The sequence below is a fragment of the Ambystoma mexicanum genome, chromosome 1q, assembly GCF_040938575.1.
Source record: "Ambystoma mexicanum isolate Mex_15411 chromosome 1q, UKY_AmexF1_1, whole genome shotgun sequence".
In the NCBI taxonomy this organism is placed as follows: Eukaryota; Metazoa; Chordata; class Amphibia; order Caudata; family Ambystomatidae; genus Ambystoma; species Ambystoma mexicanum.
The window spans coordinates 29,883,853-29,906,416 of NC_090922.1; the positions used below are offsets into that span (position 1 = coordinate 29,883,853).

Genomic DNA, 22,564 nt, shown 5'->3' on the forward strand with positions numbered 1-22,564 from the left:
CTAAATTCTTTTCCCACCTCCAGGCGTTGGTACTGCTTTGGGAGTCTGTCAGAGATGTGGAATATGTCAGAGCAACCAATCCCCTCGAAGAACAAGTTACTTTCTTACTTGGTAACGTTCTTTCGATGGGATGTTCCTCTGACGGATTCCACATCGAACCCTCCCAGCCTGCCCCTCTACAGAATTTCTTATGCAATTGCAGCTTACGTTTCCGCAAGGCTTTCTGTAGTCATACTGGCAGAAGATTGGTGCCACACGTTCTGGGGGAAAAACTACAACTGAGGCTATGGGCGTCGTGCATCCTACTTATAACATCCGGTGACGTCGGCTCGACGGAGGCCCTTGAGGGGACAGCATATCGACGTCATCGACGCAGGACACCAACGCCGAAAAAATTTCCGAAGTAGCACAGCTGTGGGCATTACTGTCAGAGATGTGGAATATGTCAGAGGAACATCCCATCGGAAGAATGTTACCAGGTAAGAAAGTAACTTGTTCTTCTTGGCCGTGCCCTTAGGCCTGAAATCGTGCCCCAAGGGTATATACGAAATGCCTGGCCCCACTGGCAGCCCATCTGCGTCGGCAGGGCATACACGTATACCCATACCTGGACGATTGGCTGGTACACATCCGGTACCCAAGATCTGTCCGACAAGCACACAAAGGAGACCGTTTGACTTCTGACGCAGCTGGGATTCTCTAAACGATCCAAAGTACTGCTTGACGCCATTGCAGAACACGCTGTTCCTCAGTGCCAGACTCAACACAGTGACTTGCCTGGCATCGCCTTAGGAGGAAAGGCTAGCGGCCATTCAAGGGAAGGTGCAACCAACTGTCGGCAACGAAAGCCACTGTGCGGCCCATCAAATCATTGCTGGGCATGATGTCGTCCTGCATCTACCTCGTCTGTCTCTGCAGGTTGTGGATGCGACCCCTACAGGATTTCTTGGATGCACGTTGGATACAGGTATCTGGGAGTTTTGCAGATAAGAATCCTCTGAACGAGGAGTTCCGGCAGGTGATAGAGTGGTGCGGTGTGCGCTCCCTACTCGCCCAGGGGACTTGCTTTCAAACCCTGCCGTACCAGGAGACAGTCACCACGGATGCCTCGCTGGAAGGTTGGGGGGCTCATACTGGACGTCTGCATGCCAGAGGTCTGTGGCTTCCAGAGGCGAAGGATCTGCACATCAATGTCCCTGTAGCTACAGGCAGTGTTCTGGGCCCTCAATTCTTTCCTACTGACTGAAGGGCAAGGTGGTGAGGATCTACACTGACACCACCACCACCACAATGTTCTATATCAGGAAGCAAGGGGGCAATCAATCCCCAGCACTCTCCAAGGAAGCTCAGGACTTGTGGAACTGGGCCTTTGGACAGGGGATGTTCCTCGTCCCTCTCCACCTGGCAGGTATCAAGAACACCATTGCAGACTCCCTCGGCAGGGAACTGCGCTCCTGCCACAAGTTGGAATTCTGTCAGGATCAGGGGCACCGCCTATTCGTCACATGGGGCAAACCCCCGATCGATCTTTTTGCCACGGCGACGAACTCCAAATGCCAGAAGTTTGCCAGCAGATTCCACCAATCGAGGAGCTTGGCGGAAGCGTTCTCCTACTCAGCCTGCCAGTGTTGCCTCCAGTGAAGTTGCTGGTACTTCCGGATTTGCTTACCAGAGAGGGAGGCGCAATCCTTCATCACGACCCAGGATCGCTGAGCCTGAGGACATGGCTCCTGCTGCCTTAGGTGTTGGAGGTTATGAGTTGCCAGCGGACTGCAGGGAAGTCCTCGCCAAAACCAGGGCGTTGTTGACTCTAAAGTGCTACGGCCATAAGTGTAAGCGTTTTGCTACGTGTTGCCGGTCGCAGAAGTTTACCCCTCTGAGGGTCACGGCTGCATACTTGCTGTCCTTGGCAAAAGCTGGACTGGCTCACGCATCCATCAAGGTACACCTGGCAGCCATCTCACGCTACACCAGATCCCCGGGAAGATCCTTGCTGTGGTCCCACATACTCGTCAAGGAGTTCCTCAAGGGGCTTTTCCGATCTTTCCCGCCGGTGAAGGATCCAGCCCCGGCAGTGGAGTTCAACGTGGTCCTGACCAGACTCATGGGGGCTCCTTTCAAACCTATGCATTAAGCCCCACTCAAGTTTTTCTCATGGAAAACAGCTGTCCTTGTGGCGATCACCTTAGCCAGATGTGTGGGTGAAATCCAGGCCCTTTCCTGCAAGCAGCCACACACCCCTCTTTCACGCCGAAGGTTCAGTTGGAATTTCAAATCAACGAGCCATTTGTGTTGCCCGTTTCCTTCCCGAAACCTTTGTCGCCGGCGGAGAGGGCCTTGCATTTGCTGGACACTGCTCGTGCCTTGAAGTTTAGGTAAAACGCGCACAAAGAGTTTTCGGAAGACTTTTCCATTTTTGGGGGAACTTGGGTCCTGTGAACCATGGGAAGGCCTTGTCCAAGGCTTCCATTTCACGGTGGCTCTCCGGCTGCATCATGCACTGTCATCACCTGGCTAACTGGCCTCCGCCGGGCCATTCGAGAGCCCACTACACCAGAGTGATCGCTGCAACAATGGCGTTCCTTTCTGGTGTGCCCCTGCTCGGCATCTGCAGGGCTGTGACATGGATGTCCACCCATACCTTTAGAGGGATTCCAGAGTCTGCCAGGGAGTGCTACGCAACCTGTTTGCCTGAGGTGAGTCTGTTCCAGGGGTAAATGTTGATTACTTCTGTTGAGCCTTGGTTGTGTAAGGTCACTTCTGTGTATTCATTATGCATGAGCATGTGAATCCATGCCAGACCCCATGCTAGAGAAGGAACAAGTTACTTACCTGTAACTATTGTTCTCCAGCATGTCTATGGTATGGATTCACATGTGTACCCTCCCTCCGGCCCCTCTGTCACTCTTTTGGTCATACTGCCACTTTACGTGCTTACCAAATATGAAGATGGCTGCCTGAGACGGGGCTTAGAGAGAGAACTGTCATTGGATGGGACCAGTATGACCTGGAGGACTATGATTGGTTTAGAGGAGAAATACAGTTTTAGAGTGAGGATTCCCAACCAGACGACGGGGAATAATCATGAGCATGTGAATCCATGCCAGACCCATGCTGGAGAACAATAGTTACAGGTAAGTAACGTGTTCCTTCTCGTCACATTAACAGCATCTGTCCCTTTTTGGGAAGTGTAGCTACTCTCAAATTAAAACGTTTAGTAGGCCGCCTGAGAAGTACAGCTACTGTCCATGAAAAGTAGAGCATACAAGGATTGTCCATATTAATGTTGTTCCATAATTATGGGGTTCTGAAATGAATTTCACCTAGGCAGCTATTCATTAACTTTTTAATCCCACCCCCTACCTTCCCATTTTGTTCTTCTTTTCCACATCCAAATTTGATTTGTTATTCTTTTGCACATTGTGAACAACCACCATTGTATTTCAGGGCACTTCAGGACAATGTATACCAGTGGCACAGACATTTAAACCATTAACGAAAGGACAATTTGTGATAAAGAAGTACTTTATTTGCACTGCTATTAAATATGGTAATGTTTGTTTTGTTGTTAAAGCAACCTCTAGCACAAAGCAGAAAATGGCAGCTGATGAACTTCACAGGAAACACCCTCATCTTGTCCAGTCCATTAGCCAGTATCACAAGTGAGTAATATTAGCTGTGTGTGTATTTTTCTTATGTTGGTTTATGTACTGGCAGCATGTTAATTAACAATTAAGATGTTTATTTTACAGTGACAGCTGAAAAACCATCAAATCCATTTAATGTATGGGCTCCATATGTTACCATTAAACATCATTACTCTGATTCTCCCTTCCTTTTCCAGTCCTTTTATAAGTTGAGCCCACCTCTCAAGACAGCCACACTGCTATCCAAGCTAAAAAAAGTAATCCAAATAAAATAAGCACATCTTAATCATCTCCCTTCCACTGGCGCATTTGGGTTTGGCAGAGATTGGGAAGCATCAAAGCAACCTCACCCACAATCCCTCTTGTGACTCTAGCACAACACACACAGGTTGAAGACTAACTGTCCAGAAAGCAGGGAGTGGCGTAAGGACTGCAAAAAATAAGTGAGAGAATCAGTGTAATAAAGATTAGTGTTATGCCACAAAAATGGACTACTTGTGGTCCAATCCAAGCAAGAAAGACAACACATAAAAATAAATTTGGCTAGCACCATGTGACAATCCTTCAGATGGCGTCACTTCTCAACAGGGGAGAACTCCTCGCATGAGGCTAGGGAGGTGAGGCCGCTAACCAATTGTCCCCTTGGGGGTAGTAACATGTGGCAGGATCTCATGGAGAGAGACTGCTCTCCTGGGGATAAGGACACAATTGGGAGGCACAGCCCTTTTAAACCCCATTCGGTAGGCTGACGATAGTACCTGAACTTTGTGGGTTTAAACTCCCATCCAAAACCATGTGTTGTTGTGAAATATCGAACCATCCTGATGTTTTAGGTACTGATGAAGAAGCACTCGAACGATGCAAGCGACCGGGAAAACACCAGAACAGCTGTAATCAATGGAATAGATGTTGCGTCAGGGCGCACCCTACTATTTAAGAGAGTCAGAAACAAATGAAGGAAGGAGAGTACTGGAGAGAGTACCGGAACCAAAGAGGGAAAACCAGACAGAGAGAGCTGTCGAGGCGGAGGACGAAATCGAGAACCAGAGAGAGATCAATGGCGAGAGAAAACCCTAAGGCAGGTTGGAGAAGTTAGGGCTAGAGACAAGGAGGGTGTGTTTCAAGGGAGTGCACAAGGACATCTTGAGAAGTATATTGTCCGTAAGACGCTTGGAAAACATCATACCAGTCAGCCGAGAATCGGCCCTACGAATGAACAGAGATTGGGTCGTGGTGGCATGACCTGCAGTGGGTTAACCGGATGGTCCAACAACTGCGCTGAAACCGATAACCCTCTTCGTTCGCACAGCCACCTACATATACCTTAACAGAATCCAGAGAGGTGGTGGCTTGACGTTCTCTACAGGGAAGGAAGGTCGAGTCCCTGGTCCGCTTTCTGACAGCCAGCTGTACAAGAACCAGGAAGCGAGCCCCGACGAGTGGAAAAAGGCAATTGACCATCACGAAAAGCCAGACTGAACCTGTGATGACTCCCGACACCAAGTACCAGGTAACAGGAAATATCATTAAAAAATCTGGGAGAGGGCCAAGGGAAACTTAAGAGGGCGTCGGAGGACATCAATAATATCAAGAGGGTGTAAAGCACTGTTAGCTGAACACGCACAAAGATTAAGAGAAGCAGAGTAACCAAGCTAACCCTCACCTTGGCAGTTGGGTTTAAAGTCTGTTAGTACGGCTCCGGAAAACAGATGCCACTTCAAGCGTATTGAAGGGGTTACCTTCTCGTGAACAGGTCTTCTGGAGCATCATTGACAAGAACAGAATTATCAGGAGGTCAATTGTTGATAGAAACACAGGAGTCCTCCTGGGCAAACAGCAGAATCATTGAGCCAAACCGCAATCATTCTCTGTCATTAGTCTATTACACATTTCTGATTGGTCAGTACCAGATCCTACCATGAGTTCTGTCTTTTCAGTTTATGACCTTAACTGACTGTAACTTTGCCATCCCCAAGATAAGAAGAAAACCTATTGTCGTAATTTTCTTCTCGATGGAAAGCCAGGAGAATTGAGAATCCTTCGAGACTGTGAAGCCGTAAAGAAATAGAGAAAACAGTAAACCATTTTGTGATACAGTTCCCAGTTCAATTCCACAAATGTGTGTTGCTGGAGTGTCAAGAGGGACTCCAGGATCAGCTTCATTGTCCCAGTGGGGCTGGATCAGGAGACGTGAAAAACCCAGAGATTGTGAAAACCTCCTTAAGGGAGCTACAAATCTGTGAAAGACATTGGGGAACCAGCAAGGAGAAGGGAGTCATTCTTCTAGTCCCTCGAGAACTTTGTGTTTAATTGATTTTCTGTTTGGTTTCATTGAATCCAGAACGTGGATGCAACTGTTGCTTTGAACACCCTGAGAGCTGTTTGGACACCTTGCATCCAGGTGAAGGGAGTCATTCTCCTTGATTACAAACAGAAACTGGACTTTACGTTTTTGTTGTTGTAGTGACAGGGATAGAATAGGAACCTTTGTGACCCGGATGGTTCCTTTTTGTTTTGACTCACACGGACTGACGAGGACTCGAGTTTCATTAGTTTAGGTAGGGAAATCCCCTTAGAATTAGGGATAGATAGGTTTGTTTTTTCATTTAATAAGTATATAGCAAACACTATGGCACCACTTAGTCTCTTCATTCCTTGTCACCCCAATTTATAGTATCACAGAAATTCAGCAAACCTCCGACTTATTGATAAGAAGGAGAAACCTTTCACACCAATGCACAAACTCAACCACAGAGTGCAAAAAGACTGGAGCAGTTTACCAGCTTCTCATGAATGAATACACACTACGGCTCCGTGTTGGAGCATTCCAAAAGCTCCAAAACGGACTCCACTGTCCAGGAAAGTACTAGCAAAGATGCACATTTCACTTATTCATAGAGCAGTCTAGGGGAAAAAAGAGGGCGACCGTGAACTTCTGTACCCAATATCATTCTACCATCTCTGGTACAATGCCAGAGCAGGCCTGTGGTTTATTTGACCAAAGAAAAGAACTCCAAGTAATTATTCTACTATCAATGCCCAAATTATTATTCTACTATATATGCTTGAGACTATCAAGAGGGAAACAATGAAGGCAAAGTGCAGTTGGACTGGCAAAGGTAGAGGAAGGGACTCCACTCATTGATAGTTCTTCTGAGTAAATTCTTCTGAGTAAAAGGAGAGGTACAAAGCCAACTTAACAAAACAACATTCGACAAAGGCCTACCTCCCCAATAACAATGATCGATAGATAATTTTGTTTGATAACAACCATTAATAATTAAAACAATATGTTAAAATCTATCCCCATCAACAATATAATAAAATAACAATCCCTCAGAACACCCTTGCATATCTTTTAAAAACAAATTGACAAACATCCTAAATATAAGGTCCATCCTTATGATCCATAAAAACCCTAATTCCATCCATGACATGTTTGTCAAGTTGACTATCTGTAATGAACTTCAGATCACGCCCCTTTTTGGACCTCCTGGTCCTTGTCTCAGCAGGGCTTACATTCCGTACTACTTCCAACATGGCCGTCCAGAGCTGAAGCCCTTGCTCGCTCCATGCGCGGAACGCGGCATGATCTATTTATAGACCACGCCTTCCGCGGCTCCGCATGTCTCAATGCTATTGCAAAGTAGCCTCAGACTTGTGTTCGCAGCTCGCGGTATTGTTTCCTTTGTCCCAGTGCTATTACCCACTCCTGACCCTTTCCCCCTTCCTGATTCCGAGCCTTACTAGCATTTCCCAGACTCCCGGATTCCTGGACTCCGCGTTCCCGGAACTAAACGCAACCTGGAACCAGACGAGACTCGAGCAGCACTGTTCAAGACAAGGAGCGTTCGCAAGGAGGCAGCGATCGAAGACACTGGCAAACAACGGACCCAGGTGAGAAGGGGGGGGGACTCCTTGACAGTTTGAGATGCCACCCTATCGAACCTAAAAACGAGATGGAAGCCGCCGTGCAGGACCTGATGCGACGCATGCAAGAATTATCAACCGAGGTCCAAAGTCTTAAGGCGGAAAACGCTGCGCTCAAACAATTGGTCTTATCCCAGGATTCTGCCACAAAGGAGGGTGTCCTGTTGGGCGGTATTGTTGACAAGTATGATGGTTCGGCAAAAACACTTTGCAGATTCCTGGATTCCTGCCTGGTCCACTTTACCTTTTAGCCCTTATTATTTCTCAACTCCTAGGGCTAAGGTGGGTTTCATCATATCCCACCTTTCCGGCAACGCCTTAACTTGGGCAACACCCTTTAACTCCGGCGATGCCCTCCTAGATGACTATGATGGGTTCATACAGGCCCTTAAAAGCATGTTTGACCGTCCAGAGCAGGTCTATACTGCCCAAGAACGTTTGCTGGATTTTCAACAGGGCTCCCAAGATATGCTCACTTATGTGACCAGATTTAAACAATTGGCTAAGGAAGCAGACTGGTCCTCTGAGGCTAGTTTTACCCTGTTCAGGAGAGGCCTGAACGATGAGATCAAGGATGAACTGGCCAGGGTGGCTCGAGTAAATTCATTCCAAGCACTAATGGACCTTGCCATGCAAATAGACTTTCGCATCCAGGAAAGGAAGGCTGAAAAGAAGAAATCCAGGGGAAACCCACCCAAGACATCCTTTGAGAGCACAGTTAGAACGGATGCAAACCCCAGCCAAGCCCCAGAACCCATGCAGGCCTTTCGTGGACCCATATCACCTCAAGAAAGGTTGAGAAGGATTCATACGGGTTTGTGTATGTATTGTGCTTCAGACAAACATTTGGTCAGGGAATGTGCTCTGGCACCTCCTCGGCGTTCGGGAAACGCCAGCTCCCGATCTTAAATGGAGCAGAGATTCGGGAGAGAGATGTTTGCTCCACATCAATTCCATCCTTGAACTGTCATGATCTCTGCTTCCAAAAGGTCAGGACTTACCCAACTCCCTTGGAAACAGACCCATAACCCAGGTTCTGAGTGCCAATCAGTCCCAATTGGGACCTTTTGGACCCTGTCCTGGCGCCAGTGGCACCAGGCTCATAAATATGCCCAGTCCCAGCGCTGGAAGCGCCAGGCTCATAATGCTTGGGTGGACTTACCTGCAGCAGACCATGCTGCTTACTTACCTGCCAGTTGAGCCTCTGATCCTCTTCTGTTTGGGACTACTTTTCCTGTTGGGTGGGGCAGGAGCCACTCCCTAGGTTCAGAACACTGGAACTCTTCTGGAAAGCAGGAACTCTTTTTCTTCTAGGCGAGGCTGTGGAAGGAGACACCTAAGCACTACAGGAGGCTATTTAAACCACACCCGATGGATGAATCTTGCTTTGCGTTATTCTGCATCCTCTGCAGCAGAACGCTCATCGTGTCTTCTGCATCTGATCCTGGGCCTAAGGGAAAAAGGCTTACCATCCTGAATCCAGTCTTCAGCAACACCTATAAAGACAAGAAAGAACAGGTTAGCACTACGGTCTTCAGTGACAGCGCATCTCTTACCTGGTCCATTGGCTGTCACCAACGCCTCGCGCTGCATTCCGGCATCTGAAAGACAAAGGCTTACCTACTCTTCGCGTGCTCCGGAGGTCTTCGCACTGCATTCCGGCATCTGAAAGACAAAAGCTTACCAACTCTTCGCACGCTCCGGAGGCCTTCGGCGCTGCATCCCGCATCTGAAAGACAAAAGAAGGTGCGTTTAAAGACATTGGGTAACTTTAATACTCACGTGCCATTACTCCTTCCCACGCCGAACCCAGTGGGTATTCCGGCACCCTCCAGCAGCTCCGAACTTGTACAAGCGCTTACTTACGTGCTTCCAGGCGCTTCTATTCCTCACACGGGTTCCATCCTCAACTCACTTCGGCCCGTCATCCGCCATCGCCGGAACCCTGCAAAACAAGAGACATCATTACAAAAGACTTTTAAAAACATTTGAAATGCTCGGAATTTACCGTTCGTGCAGTAAACGACGGACAGCAGTCCTCTGAAGTCAAGAGGCCTGCACCCTTATCCAGTGAAGAAACTGGTTACGGCACCCTGCCCCGAGGCAGATGGAGAGCACGGCGTTCACTTACCTAAGGTGAGAGCGTTAACCTTTGGGGTTCTACAGGAGAAGAGAAAGGGAAGAAGAGAGCGACACCCAATAACCCAGTTCATTAATCCCATATTTTCTATCTGCAGACATCTTACTCTTCGAGTCAGACATACAGTGCACAGAGGTCCAGCCCAAAGAGCCAACCGTGTGTTACACATCACCTTTGAAGACACGGTATTCGCCCAGTCAAGACCGGCGCCTCTGGGGGAATCAGGTGAGCGTTACAGAACGCAAAGCCTACCGCAAAACTCCCGCCCAGGCGCTATGGAAACCTCGGATACCGACCAGCTAGCCCAGTTACTTGGGGAACTAAGAGCAGAAGTGCATGCAGCCCGTCAGGAAACGAACGCTCTAAGAAGGGAACTGATTATTTCCAAGGAGCGAACAGACGATCTCGCTAGACAATTGCTACAGTCACAAGCCGGACAGACCCCGTTACCCGCATCAAAGGCAAATCTTCCTTCAACATCCTCTATGAATCCAGTGCAGATCAACCTACCTGGGAATGTACATCTGGCTCCGCCCGAATGATTTTCTGGGGACCCAAAGAGGTTTGCAGTATTTATTAATCAGTGCCGGTTGCATTTCTTATGCCGGCCAGCAGCCTTTCCAACTGATCAAGCTAAAGTAGCTTTCGTGCTTTCGTACCTTCGTGGCAATGCGGCAGACTGGTCGATCCCTCTAGTTAATCAAGATGATCCGGTTCTCCATGATTTTCAAGCTTTTCAGCTCAGTATGGAAAAACTGTTCGCAAGACATTCACAGGGGCAGGCCTTGGACAATGAACTTCTTTCGTTGCGACAGGGTAATCAAGACCTTTTGGCTTATATTGCGTCTTTCAACAGACTGATAGTGGAAACTCAATGGCCTGAGGACAAAAGGATTACGCTGTTTTATAGAGGTCTACGTGGAGAGCTCAAAGATGTGTTAGCCCAAATAGTGAATCCCCCGCAAGACTGTTCGGACAATATAGACTTAGTCGTTCAAATAGATCACAGACTGCAGAACAGGAAGGCCGATCGTTTCAAGTTTGATGCTCGAGTATTTTCCAAACCACCAACTCCTTCCAAAGGAGTAGACTCCGGGGAACCCATGCAAATAGGGGGCCTGAAAGGACCACTAACACAAAAGGAGCGGGAAAGGAGAAAACAGTTGCAATTATGCCTCTATTGCGGAAACTTTCTTCGAGACTGTCCGGTGAAACCAGCCAAGAAGGCAGTAGGAGCTGCAGTTACCAAGGTCACAAACTCTGAGCGGGGAAACAACCTCGCCCGACAAGAATTGAGGTCCTCTTGCCGAGCGTTAAAACCAGATCATCCGGATCGATTACATGCGATTGAAGCTTACGTCGACAGCGGTGCCATCGGCAATTATGTGGATCAAGAAATGGTTTTGAGGATGAATCTAACTCTTTGTCCCAAGGCTGTAAAGGACGTCATTACTACGGTGGATGGTACGGAGATAGCCTCCTGACCAGTAACGCAAACCACTCAAGAAGTGACGCTAGTAAGTCAAGATGGACACCATGAGAAGATCGTGTTCGATGTGATCAAGGCCCCTCAGTTCCAGATTATTCTAGGAATACCTTGGTTAGAGAAACACAATCCTCAGATCGATTGGCGAGCAAGAACGGTTCAGTTTCCAGAATGTGTCTCTACTTGTCACCCTCCACCTGGTGTTGCACTGGCAGCAATTTCTTCGGGGACTCCCCAGTTACCTCCCGAATACCTAGAATTCCAAGATGTTTTCCGGAAGGATCAGGCTAACTCTCTACCTCCTCATAGGTCTTATGACTGCCAGATAGACCTGATACCTGGATCTACTCCTCCTTGTAGTAGAATTTATGCCCTCACCGAGCCTGAGAATCTTCACCTCCGACAATACCAGGATCAATACCTAGCGAATGGGTTTATTCGTCCTTCCAAGTCCCCTGCTTCCTCAGCTTTGTTCTTCGTTCCAAAAAAAGAAGGGGACCTTAGAACTTGTATAGATTATCGCGCCCTGAACCAGATCACCGTTAAGAATAGATATCCGTTACCTTTGATCCCTGAACTCCTGGACCAAGTCAGAAAAGCATGCATATATACAAAGTTGGATCTTAGAGGAGCCTACCACTTGGTACGAGTAAAAGAGGGCGATGAATGGAAGACGGCCTTCCGCACCAAGTATGGGCTATTTGAATATCAGGTCATGCCCTTCGGACTTTGCAATGCCCCGGCCGCCTTTCAATATTTTATGAACGATGTCCTCAGAGAGCTCATAGATGTGTGTGTTGTTGTTTACATTGACGACATCCTCGTTTATTCTTCATCGGAAACTGAACATCGGAAACACGTGAAAATGGTCCTCAAGAGATTGCGTCAACACAAACTTTTCGCTAAGTTGGAAAAATGTGTTTTCAACGTGACTGAAGTTGAATTCTTGGGATTCATATTATCACCTAGCGGAGTGCGTATGGATTCAAAGAAGGTTGATGCAATTCTCAAATGGCCATCGCCATCCTCCGTAAAAGGTGTTCAAAGCATGTTAGGCTTCGCTAACTTTTACCGCAGGTTTATCCCCGAATTCTCTCGAATAGTCCAGCCCATCACCGCCTTGTTAAAGAAAAACAAACGTTTTGAATGGTCTACCGAGGCGGAACAAGCTTTCCAGAATTTGAAGACTAGATTTATCTCTGCACCGATCTTAAAACATCCTCGCCCAGAACTCCCCTACATCGTTGAAACTGATGCTTCAAGCCTTGCCATGGGGGCAGTTCTATCACAAAAGGACCCAGTAACGAATCAGTTGCATCCCGTGGCATTTTGGTCCCGCAAATTCTCGCCTCCTGAAATCAATTACACTATTACTGATAAGGAACTTCTAGCTATCAAATCCGCCTTTAAGGCTTGGCGGCATTATCTTCTGGGTGCCCGACACACCATTACTGTGATTACAGATCACCGAAACCTGCAATATTTGAAAACAGCAAAAGCTCAATCCTCTAGGCAACTCCGTTGGGCACTATTCTTTGCCGAGTTTGACTTCATAATTACCTATCGATCTGGTACAAAAAACGGTAATGCTGATGCCCTTTCTCGGATGGGAGTGGAAGAACATTTGATCAATCCTAAACCTGTACCTATCATTCCCGAACAATGAATTCTAGGTGTAATCGAAACACAATCCATAGAGGAAGTTAAGGATAAAGCCAGGCTACTGGTAACTCCAGCAGACATACAGAATTGGCATCTGCAGGGAAAGGACTTTACGGTGAAGGACAACCTATTATATTTCCAAGAACGGTTATACCTGCCCAGCACAGATTTACAGAAAAAGGTAATCTCTTGTTATCACGATTCTTTAATGGAAGGACATCCCGTATGACCAAGACCTCGGAAAAGATCAAGCGCTACTTCTGGTGGCCGTCTTGGAAAAAAGATATCAGAGACTTTATAATGTCCTGTGTAGTATGCGCCCAAAACAAGAGTCAAAAGGAAAAACCAGCCGGCCTCTTACGCCCTATTGACATCCCGCCTCGCCCTTGGCATACGCTTTCTATGGACTTCATCACCGATCTACCTCCATGCTCCGGATACAATACGATCCTAGTAATCGTGGACCTATTCTCCAAGATGGCGCATTTCATTCGTCTCAAAGGCTTACCAGCAGCAGCAACTCTGGCCCGAGAATTTCTCGAAAACATCGTCCGACTGCACGGTTTTCCTTCAGTTCTAATTTCGGATCAAGGTAGTCAATTTATTTCTCATTTTTGGCGAAGTTGCTGTCGGTCGGCTCAAATTGATGTGAGACTTTCGACCAGCCACCACCCTCAAACCGACGGACAAACCGAGAGGACCAATCAAACTCTCGAACAGTATTTGCGCTGCATGCTACAACAAACTGAAAAAACTTGGAAAGATATCCTTTGGATAGCCGAATATGCCTACAATAACTCTGTCCACTCGGGAACTGGGAAGACCCCGTTTTTTCTTTTATACGGTAGTCACCCTCAAACCTCGGAGTTGGATCCACTCCAATATCTTGGAACACCAGCAGTAGACCACCTGCATTCTACAATCACCCAAGCCTTTAAGGAAGCCGTTTCTCACCTTCAAAGGGCTAAAGAACAATACAAGAAAGGAGCAGACCAACATCGGAAGGAAGCTCCCCAATATCAAGTAGGAGATCAAGTCTGGTTATCCACCAAATATCTACCTCTAAAAGGACCACGCACATTCAACCCAAGATACCTTGGTCCCTATTCCATCACTACCATAGTAAATCCAGTAGCGGTCAAGTTGGACTTGCCCCCTCACATGAAGATACATCCGGTCTTCCACGTCTCTCTATTAAAACCCGTGCAACCTCAAACCCGACTAACTACATCTCCAAAACCTATTCTAGTTGATGGAGAACTCGAGGTTGAAGTCAAAAGCATCCTGGATTCCAAGATCTCCAAATCTAAACTATTTTACCTGATTGACTGGAAAGGCTACGGTCCCCAAGAAAGATCCTGGGAACCTGCAGAATATGTCCACGCGCCTCGTCTAATCAAAAGATTTCATCGAACATTTCCTAACAAGCCCAAACCCCTGGCGAAGCCCGGTTTGGGAGGGGCCTTGAGGGGGGGTGCTGTCATGATCTCTGCTTCCAAAAGATCAGGACTTGCCCGACTCCCTTGGAAGCAGACCCATAACCCCGGTTCCGAGTGCCAGCCGGTCCCAATTGGGACCTTTTGGACCCTGTCCTGGCGCCAGTGGCACCGGGCTCATAAAGATGCCCAGTCCCAGCGCTGGAAGCGCCGGGCTCATAATGCTTGGGTGGACTTACCTGCAGCAGACCATGCTGCTTACTTACCTGCCAGTTGAACCCCTGATCCTCTTCTGTTTGGGACTACTTTTCCTGTTGGGTGGGGCAGGAGCCACTCCCTAGGTTCAGAACACTGGAACTCTTCTGGAAAGCAGGAACTCTTTTCTTAGGCGTGGCTGTGGAAGGAGACACCTAAGCACTACAGGAGGCTATTTAAACCACACCCGATGGATGAATCTTGCTTTGCGTTATTCTGCATTCTCTGCAGCAGAACGCTCATCGTGTCTTCAGCTTCTGATCCTGGGCCTAAGGGAACAAAGGCTTACCATCCTGGAATCCAGTCTTCAGCAGCACCTGTAAAGACAAAGAAAGAACAGGTTAGCACTACGGTCTTTAGTGGCAGCGCATCTCTTACCTGGTCCATCGGCTGTCACCAACGCCTCGCGCTGCATTCCGGCATCTGAAAGACAAAGGCTTACCTACTCTTCGCATGCTCCGGAGGTCTTCGCACTGCATTCCGGCATCTGAAAGACAAAAGCTTACCAGCTCTTCGCACGCTCCGGAGGCCTTCGGCGCTGCATCCCGCATCTGAAAGACAAAAGAAGGTGCGTTTAAAGACATTGGGCAACTTTATTACTCACTTGCCATTACTCCTTCCCACCCGAATCCAGTGGGTATTCCAGCACCCTTCAGCTTCTCTAAAGCTCCGAACTTGTACCTGCAAGATAAAAGGGACAGTTAGTGCGCATCGTGAAGCAGGCTACAAGCGCTTACTTACGTGCTTCCAGGCGCTTCTATTCCTCACGCGGGTTCGATCCTCAACTCTCATCAGCCCGCCATCCCCGGAACCCTGCAGAACAAGAGATATCATTACAAAAGACTTTTAAGACATTTGAAGTGCCCAGAACTTACCGTTCGTGCAGTTAACGACGGACAGCAGTCCTCTGAGGTCAAGAGGCCTGCACCCTTATCCAGTGAAGAAACTGGTTACGGCACCCTGCCCCGAGGCAGATGGAGAGCTCGGCGTTCACTTACCTAAGGTGAGGGTGTTAACCTTTGGGGTTCTACAGGAGAAGAGAAAGGGAAGAGGAGAGAGGCACCCAATAACCCCAGTTCATTAATCCCATATTTTCTATCTGCAGACATCTTACTCTTCGAGTCAGACATACAGTGCACAGAGGTCCAGCCCAAAGAGCCAACCGTGTGTTACACATCACCTTTGAAGATACGGCATTCACCCAGTCAAGACCGGCGCCTCTGCGGGAATCAGGTGAGCGTTACACCAATGCCCCAGCAGTATTCCAACGTTTTATGGATAGGGTGTTCTCTGACATGTTGTTTCTCTTCGTCATTGTCTATCTGGATGACATATTGATTTTTTTCTAAGGATCCTCTGAAGCATGAAGGACATGTAAAGGCAGTTCTACAAAGATTCCGGGAACACCACCTCTTAGCCAAGCCTGAACATTTTTTGTTTCACGTTACCTCTGTGCACTATCTGGGATTTATCCTTAGTCCAGAGGGGATTGGCATGGATCCTTCAAAACTAAAGGCCATTCTCGCATGGCCTACTCCCATGTCCGTGAAACAAGTCCAATCCTTCCTAGGACTAGCTATTTCTACCGAAGGTTCATAGCCACCTTTTCCGAGATTGTACAACCTATAGTGGCCCTGCTAAAGAAGGATACCCCTTTTATCTGGTCAACATTACAAGAAACTGCATTCCAGCGTTTGAAGACAGAGTATACACAAGCTCCTATTTTGGCTCAACCCGATACAAGTCGACCCTTTTTAGTGGAAATGGATGCCTCTAATTACGCTATAGGAGCAGTGTTGAAGCAGAAAATGGAGGACGACTTGGAACACCCCGTTGCTTATCTTTCAAGAACCTTAACTCTGAGTGAAACACACTACTCCGTCCTGGAAAAGGAACTGTTAGCCATTCGCCAAGCCTTCACTGAATGGCGACACCTACTTCTGGGAGCTAGACATCCTGTCCAAGTCCGTACTGATCATCGAAACCTTCAGATTCTACAGTCACTGGAGTGCAGGAACAGTCGTCAGGCACGTTGGGCCTACTTTTTTGGCCAGTATCCGTTCCACATCACTCATGTCCCTGGATCACAGAACCTGATCGCTGACGCCTTGTCTCGCCGTCCTGACTACGTGACCACTGAAGATAAGGCATATCCTAAAATGTTTTCTCCCACGATCTTTGTAGCCCAAGCAGTTAATCTCCTGCAAGAAGTCTGATCGCAAACCCAATCCTCGGAAATATGGAAGGACATTTCGAGAAGAAATCAGTGGAAATTAAGAGCCAAGGAAGGCTACTTATTCAAGGACAATGCACTGCTCATTCCTACCTGGAAGTTACAGCAGAAAATAATAAACCATTGTCATGACACACTCCATTCCGGGCACCGAGGTATCACCAACACCCTCTGTCTTATACAGAGACAGTTCTGGTGGCCTAAAATGAAGTCTGACGTACAGCAATACATCCAGGCTTGTATGATCTGTGCCCAAAATAAACATAACAAAAGACCGGCGGGTCTTCTTCTGCAGCCCACTCTACCCACTAAACCATGGGAAATCATCGCTACAGACTTTATAGTGGAGTTACCACCTTCCCGAGGATATACTACCATCATGGTCACCATAGATTTGTTCACCCATGTGGCCCATTTTACGCCACTGATGAAACTACCCTCCTCTTCAGAGCTAGCTGGAATATTTCTGGAACACATATTCCGACTACATGGGCTTCCTTCCAAGATCATATCTGACCGGGGTCCCCAATACATTTCACAATTCTGGAACCACCTCTGTCAGATTTTAGGAATCCAACGTGCCCTCTCTTCAGGATATCATCCCCAAACCAACGGAGCCACAGAACGTGCAAATCAGACCCTGGAACAATATCTCCGATGTTTCGCCACCAAGGTCCAGGATGACTGGTCTCTCCTGATACCCGTTGCGGAATTCGCTTACGACGACTCTGAACACTCAGCGCTACAGACCAGCCCTTTTTATTGTAGTCAGGGGTTCCATCCATCGTTTTTACCCTCGGTTGTTCCTTAACCTACACCAGTACCTACTGTTGACTCCTGGATCAAAACTCTTATCAACATTCACCGGGAGGCTAAAGAACACTTAGAGAAAGCCAGATTACAGACCAAGAGGTATGCGGATTCCAAGAGAAGACCAGGTCCTTCCTATACGGTCGGTGACCGAGTGTGGTTGTCATCAAAACTACTCCCCCGACACTTGCGACCAAACAAGCTGGCTCCCCGCTACTATGGTCCATTTCCCATCAAGGAGATTATCAATCCTGTCCCATATCGAATCAAGCTACCTGACTCCTGGAAAAGAATTCATCCAGTTTTTTACACATCCCTATTGAAGCCCTACATCCAATCCTCTTGAAAATCCAGTAGACCTCCTCCTCTACTGGTTGACAACCAACTGGAAAATGAGGTGCCCTGGATTTGTGACTCCGGGTATAAGCAGGGCCATCTTCAATACCTAGTGGAGTGCAAAGGATATCCTCCTAGCGAAAGGACCTGGGAACCTGTTTCAAATATCCTCGGTTGCTCAGAAGATTTCACCTAATACACCCGGGCAAACCTGGAGGAAAAGGCCTTCGGAGGAGGCATGCTGTCATGAACTTCAGATCACGCCCCTTTTGGACCTCCTGGTCCTTGTCTCAACGGGGCTTACATTCCGTACTACTTCCAACATGGCCGTCCAGAGCTGAAGCCCTTGCTCACTCCATGCGCTGAACGCGGCGTGATCTATTTATAGACCACGCCTTCCGCGGCTCCGCGAGGCGCAATGCCATTGCAAAGTAGCCTCAGACGTTTGTTGGCAGCTCGCGGTATTGTTTCCTTTGTCCCAGTGCTATTACCCACACCTAACCCTTTCCCCTTTCCTGATTCCGAGCCTTACTAGCATTTCCCAGACTCCCGGATTCCTGGACTCCGCGTTCCCGGAACTAAACGCAACCTGAAACCAGACGAGACTCGAGCAGCACTGTTCAAGACCAGGAGCGTTCGCAAGAAGGCAGCGATCGAACACACCGGCAAACAACGGACCCTGGTGAGAAGGGGGGGGAACTCCTTGACACTCTCTCAGCTCACCCTCCACACTGAATCTGCTGGTTCCATGACCACCAGTCTGGCTTTAGAGCAGCCAGCAGCACGGAAACTGCTCTTCTGAACACCTGTGAAGATCTGCTCTCAAATCTTGATTCTAACTCTCCCTCGGTCTTCATTCTACCTGACCCCTCTATATTCAATACAGTGAACCACAACACCCTGATCGCACGTCTCAATCGGGCCGTGGCGTGGCTAGCCTCCTTTCTCTCTGACAGCCCATCACAGGTGGAATTGGGGTCCCTCCTCTCCCCTATCACTCTTTTTACGTGTGGTGTCCCCCAGGGATCTAACCTATCCCCCTGGTGTTTAAATAGCTGCATGGGCCCCCCTGGCCCTTATGATGCCCAACTTCATCTTTCAGTGTTACGCGGATGACATGCAGCTCTCCTTCAGGCTACCCTCTTCCTCAGTCATACCTGCTGCAAACTGCTCTACCTCAATGCCAGTGAGACAGAGAATGTCCTCATCAGGACCCCTGCTCCCATCTTCCCACTTTCTCTCTGGCTGACCTCCCTTGGCTCTGCGCCTCCACCTACCAATGAGGCAAAAAATCTGAGTATCAGGGTCATCTTATACTCCACTCTCTCCTTCTTGTCTCACATCACAGACATCTCTAAAAAATCCCACTACCACTGCACCTTCTCAGAGGTATTCTACCGTTTCTCACCTTCCCCTTCATCCAGAACAGAACCGCAAGACTTATCCTTGGCCTCAAGCCCAGGGACTCCCTCTCTGTGGCCCTAAAAATCCTTTCACTGGCTCCCCGTAGCTGCAAGGATTAAGTTCAAGACGCTTTGCATTATCCACAAGGCTTTCTGGGGCCTGGGGCCACTCTATCTACAACGCTCTCCTTCCTAAATACTCTCCTTTGCAAGCCCACCGCTAGTCTTCCTCCAACTCTGCTAGTGAGCCGCTTCTCCAAGCAGAAACTTAAGGGGGGATATCTTTATCCACTGCAGGTGCCTCCCTCTGGAACAGCCTCCCTGAGCCATCTCTGTCTTTAGCAGATCTCCTTAAGTTCTGTAAACTCAAGACTTTCCTCTTCGCCTCCTTCTCTCACCCTCTCCCCTGCTAACCAGCTCTTTCTACTCTCTCGCTCTCTCTCTCCTCTACTTCTGCAGTCTCACTGACTGGCTGCCTGGTGTACCTTCAGAGCCTCACAGGTCCCAAGCTTTCCTTGCCAGTCTCATGCACTTGCCCCTGGGCCTTGCACTTGCGGCAGCACTTCTGCACTTCGGTTACGACCCATGAGAAGTGGTATCTCTCTGCACTTAACCCATGTTCTGACGGGACTGGGCGCACTTAGTCCCTACTGCCCTTCCCACCCCCCACGCACTTCATGTTCTGTTCACCTGCATGATCTGAATGTACCGTGCCTAGTAAGATCGTTTGTCTTATTTTACCTATGTTTTCCCGTCCAGTGCATGGATGCGTTTTGAAACACTTGTGTAAAAACGCATAATAAATAATCAATCAATATAACCAACAACTTCATTAAAAAAGAAAATGGTCCGAAGCCATTTTCTTCGTAAATCGATAAGATTGTGGCAAATCAATACAAAGTAAAAGGGCCTACTCGTACGTCCCGTCCCCTTTCCTCCATACTGCATCGGCGTCTCTTCCAAGGGACAGGAGACAGAACCTTTTTCACCAGAAAAAAACCTTCTTCCTGTTTAAATGTAGAGGCGCGCAGGGGTGCAGCCCTGGGAGCATGCGCTTCACTGGCTTTGCCCTCTGGTGCCACACCTCATTCCCCTTTTCCGCATCGATAGGAACGGGCCGAATTCCCAGTGCTCCTGGGTTTGGCTTCGGCCATGTAATTCCACGCAAGGATACTTCTCTTTGTCCTTTTTGTCTTTCTATCATTCAGGTACTCGGTGCTCAGGCCTCGCGCTCCTCCCCGGTGAATGTCGACTTCTACAGGGTTCAGCGGGTGTCCATCCTGCGACAGGCTCTTCCGACTAAAGACCCCCACACCCTCTGTCTATGGTGCCTTGGCCCTGACCACAGCTGGCCAGCTTGTACCACGTGCAAACCGCTTTACTTGAGGTCTCTGAAGAACAGACTAGCCAGGTGGAGGGAGCTCTTCCAGAGATTGCCTCCAAAGGACCTAAAGGACTTTGTCTATCATCGATCCAGGCCAAAAGTAGGGCCGCTCTTTTCCAGTGCACCCCGCAAGGGAGACTCCTTCCCAAGGACTCGACCGCGCGGGAGGGGCCGCTCAGGTCCTGATACCAGCACAAGTACTGAGGCTGAATCAGCTACCGGCCGACAGGCCGAGGGGGTCAGTAGAGCCTCCCGGTGACGGTGCTGAGGGACCAGAAGGTTCTTTTACCTGGTCTTCACCCGAGGGGCTATGCCCTAGTACCAGCATCATGTCTGAGGGGGCGCTTTTACGCAGTTTTACCGGCAGATCCGCCGAAGGCGAAATGCCTACCAGGCCTCGGCCTGAGGAACAGGGTAGGCCCCATGATCCAACCAGGTATGTGGCCCACAGTTTATCCTTCCTTTGCGCAAGGCAGATTCCGGCTGCATCTATATGGGCAGGGCACGCAACCGCTCCAGCAGCCGCCCGTTACCCTATCAATATCGCCTACCACCAAACCAGAGGACAGGTTCTTTGAAAAGTTCCTTGGGCTCATGAAATCTGCACAGATGGGGGTCATCCTCGGGGACGCCATCAGGGACTTGCTCCCTCCAATTGTCCCGCCGGCACCTCAGCTTCAGCAGCCCACTCCGGCCCCCCCAATTGTGCAGGCGGTTCCGCACTAGCCTCCGCTGCAGCCTCCGGCTCAGGTCCCTGTACCGCAGCCCTCAGCTCTTAGCATCTCCCCCCCCCCCTCTGTTGCCAGACCCCCCGGATCCGCAGGTGGACACAGATGAGGAGGAGGACCCCGACACGCCATCTTCAGCCAAAGCCTTCCACCAACGTCTGGCAGAGCTGGCAGAGTACATGGGCCTTCCTCAACCCGAGGTAGAGCAACCAGCAGAGGGGGTATCGCAGAAGTGCTCACGCTATGTCCTGTTGCCAGAATGCGCATCCCAATGCAGAAGGACGTAGTTGCCTTGGCCAAGAAGGGTTGGCTCAAGCCCCACTTAGCCCAGCCGGTGAATAAACGCCTGGACGCCAAGTACAGGCAGATGGATGGGGTTACACTATTGCTATCGGCCCATCCTCAGCCACACTCCTCATTGATCGCTGCAGCATCACTGTACTCCAAGCCTCAGTCGTCCTCAGCCTCCTCCTCTGCAGCGCTGCTAGGCACGGAGGAGAAGATCTTGGAGGCGTATGGGAAGAAGCTGTATTCCAACGCGTCCTTGCACCTGCGTCAAGCCAATGCAGATGCCATGCTGGCTGCCGTTAACCAGAGGCTCTGGAGGTAAATTGCGGATTTCCTCCCAGGCGGGATTGGCGGAGGTCAAGATCGTGGCGCAGGACATCATGGAGTCCTCCGTGGCCCACATTGACACCTCTGGCCGTGCCATCTGTATTGCCACGGACATGAGAAGAACGGCCTGGCTCTGTGCTATGAAATTCAACCCGGATGTCCAGGAACGCATACTAGATCTTCCGTTCGAATGGGGTGACCTCTTCCACGCCACAACGGACGAGGAGCTGGATAAAAGCTCTCTAACGGCCAAGTCTTTATCCATTCTTACAAAGACCATGCCCAAACCGTACATCCAGTCACAGCAGCGCTCTGAGAAGGGGCGTACATACAGAGGGTTCCGCGGCTTCCAAGAGCGGAGGTCCAGGCAGCCTGACAGTTCGCTGTCCCAACATCGGCGCAAACAACAAAAAGGGGGTTAAGGGCTTTTTCCAGTCCCCCTCCTCCGCAACAGCCTCAGATGGAAAGAAGGCATGACACGCCCCTCCGGGTCCACGTG

The 22,564-nt window shown here is 49.1% G+C and overlaps 1 protein-coding gene across 3 annotated transcripts in view; it reads left to right on the forward strand.

The window, feature by feature from the left end:
- ANKRD27 (ankyrin repeat domain 27) overlaps window positions 1-22,564 on the forward strand; it is a 1,511,294-nt gene that overhangs the window by 1,412,365 nt on the left and 76,365 nt on the right. For all 3 annotated transcript variants that reach the window (XM_069635449.1, XM_069635447.1, XM_069635448.1), the window contains one exon: window positions 3,575-3,662. In XM_069635449.1, the coding sequence (XP_069491550.1) occupies window positions 3,575-3,662 (88 nt within the window). The remainder of the gene's footprint in view (window positions 1-3,574; window positions 3,663-22,564) is intronic.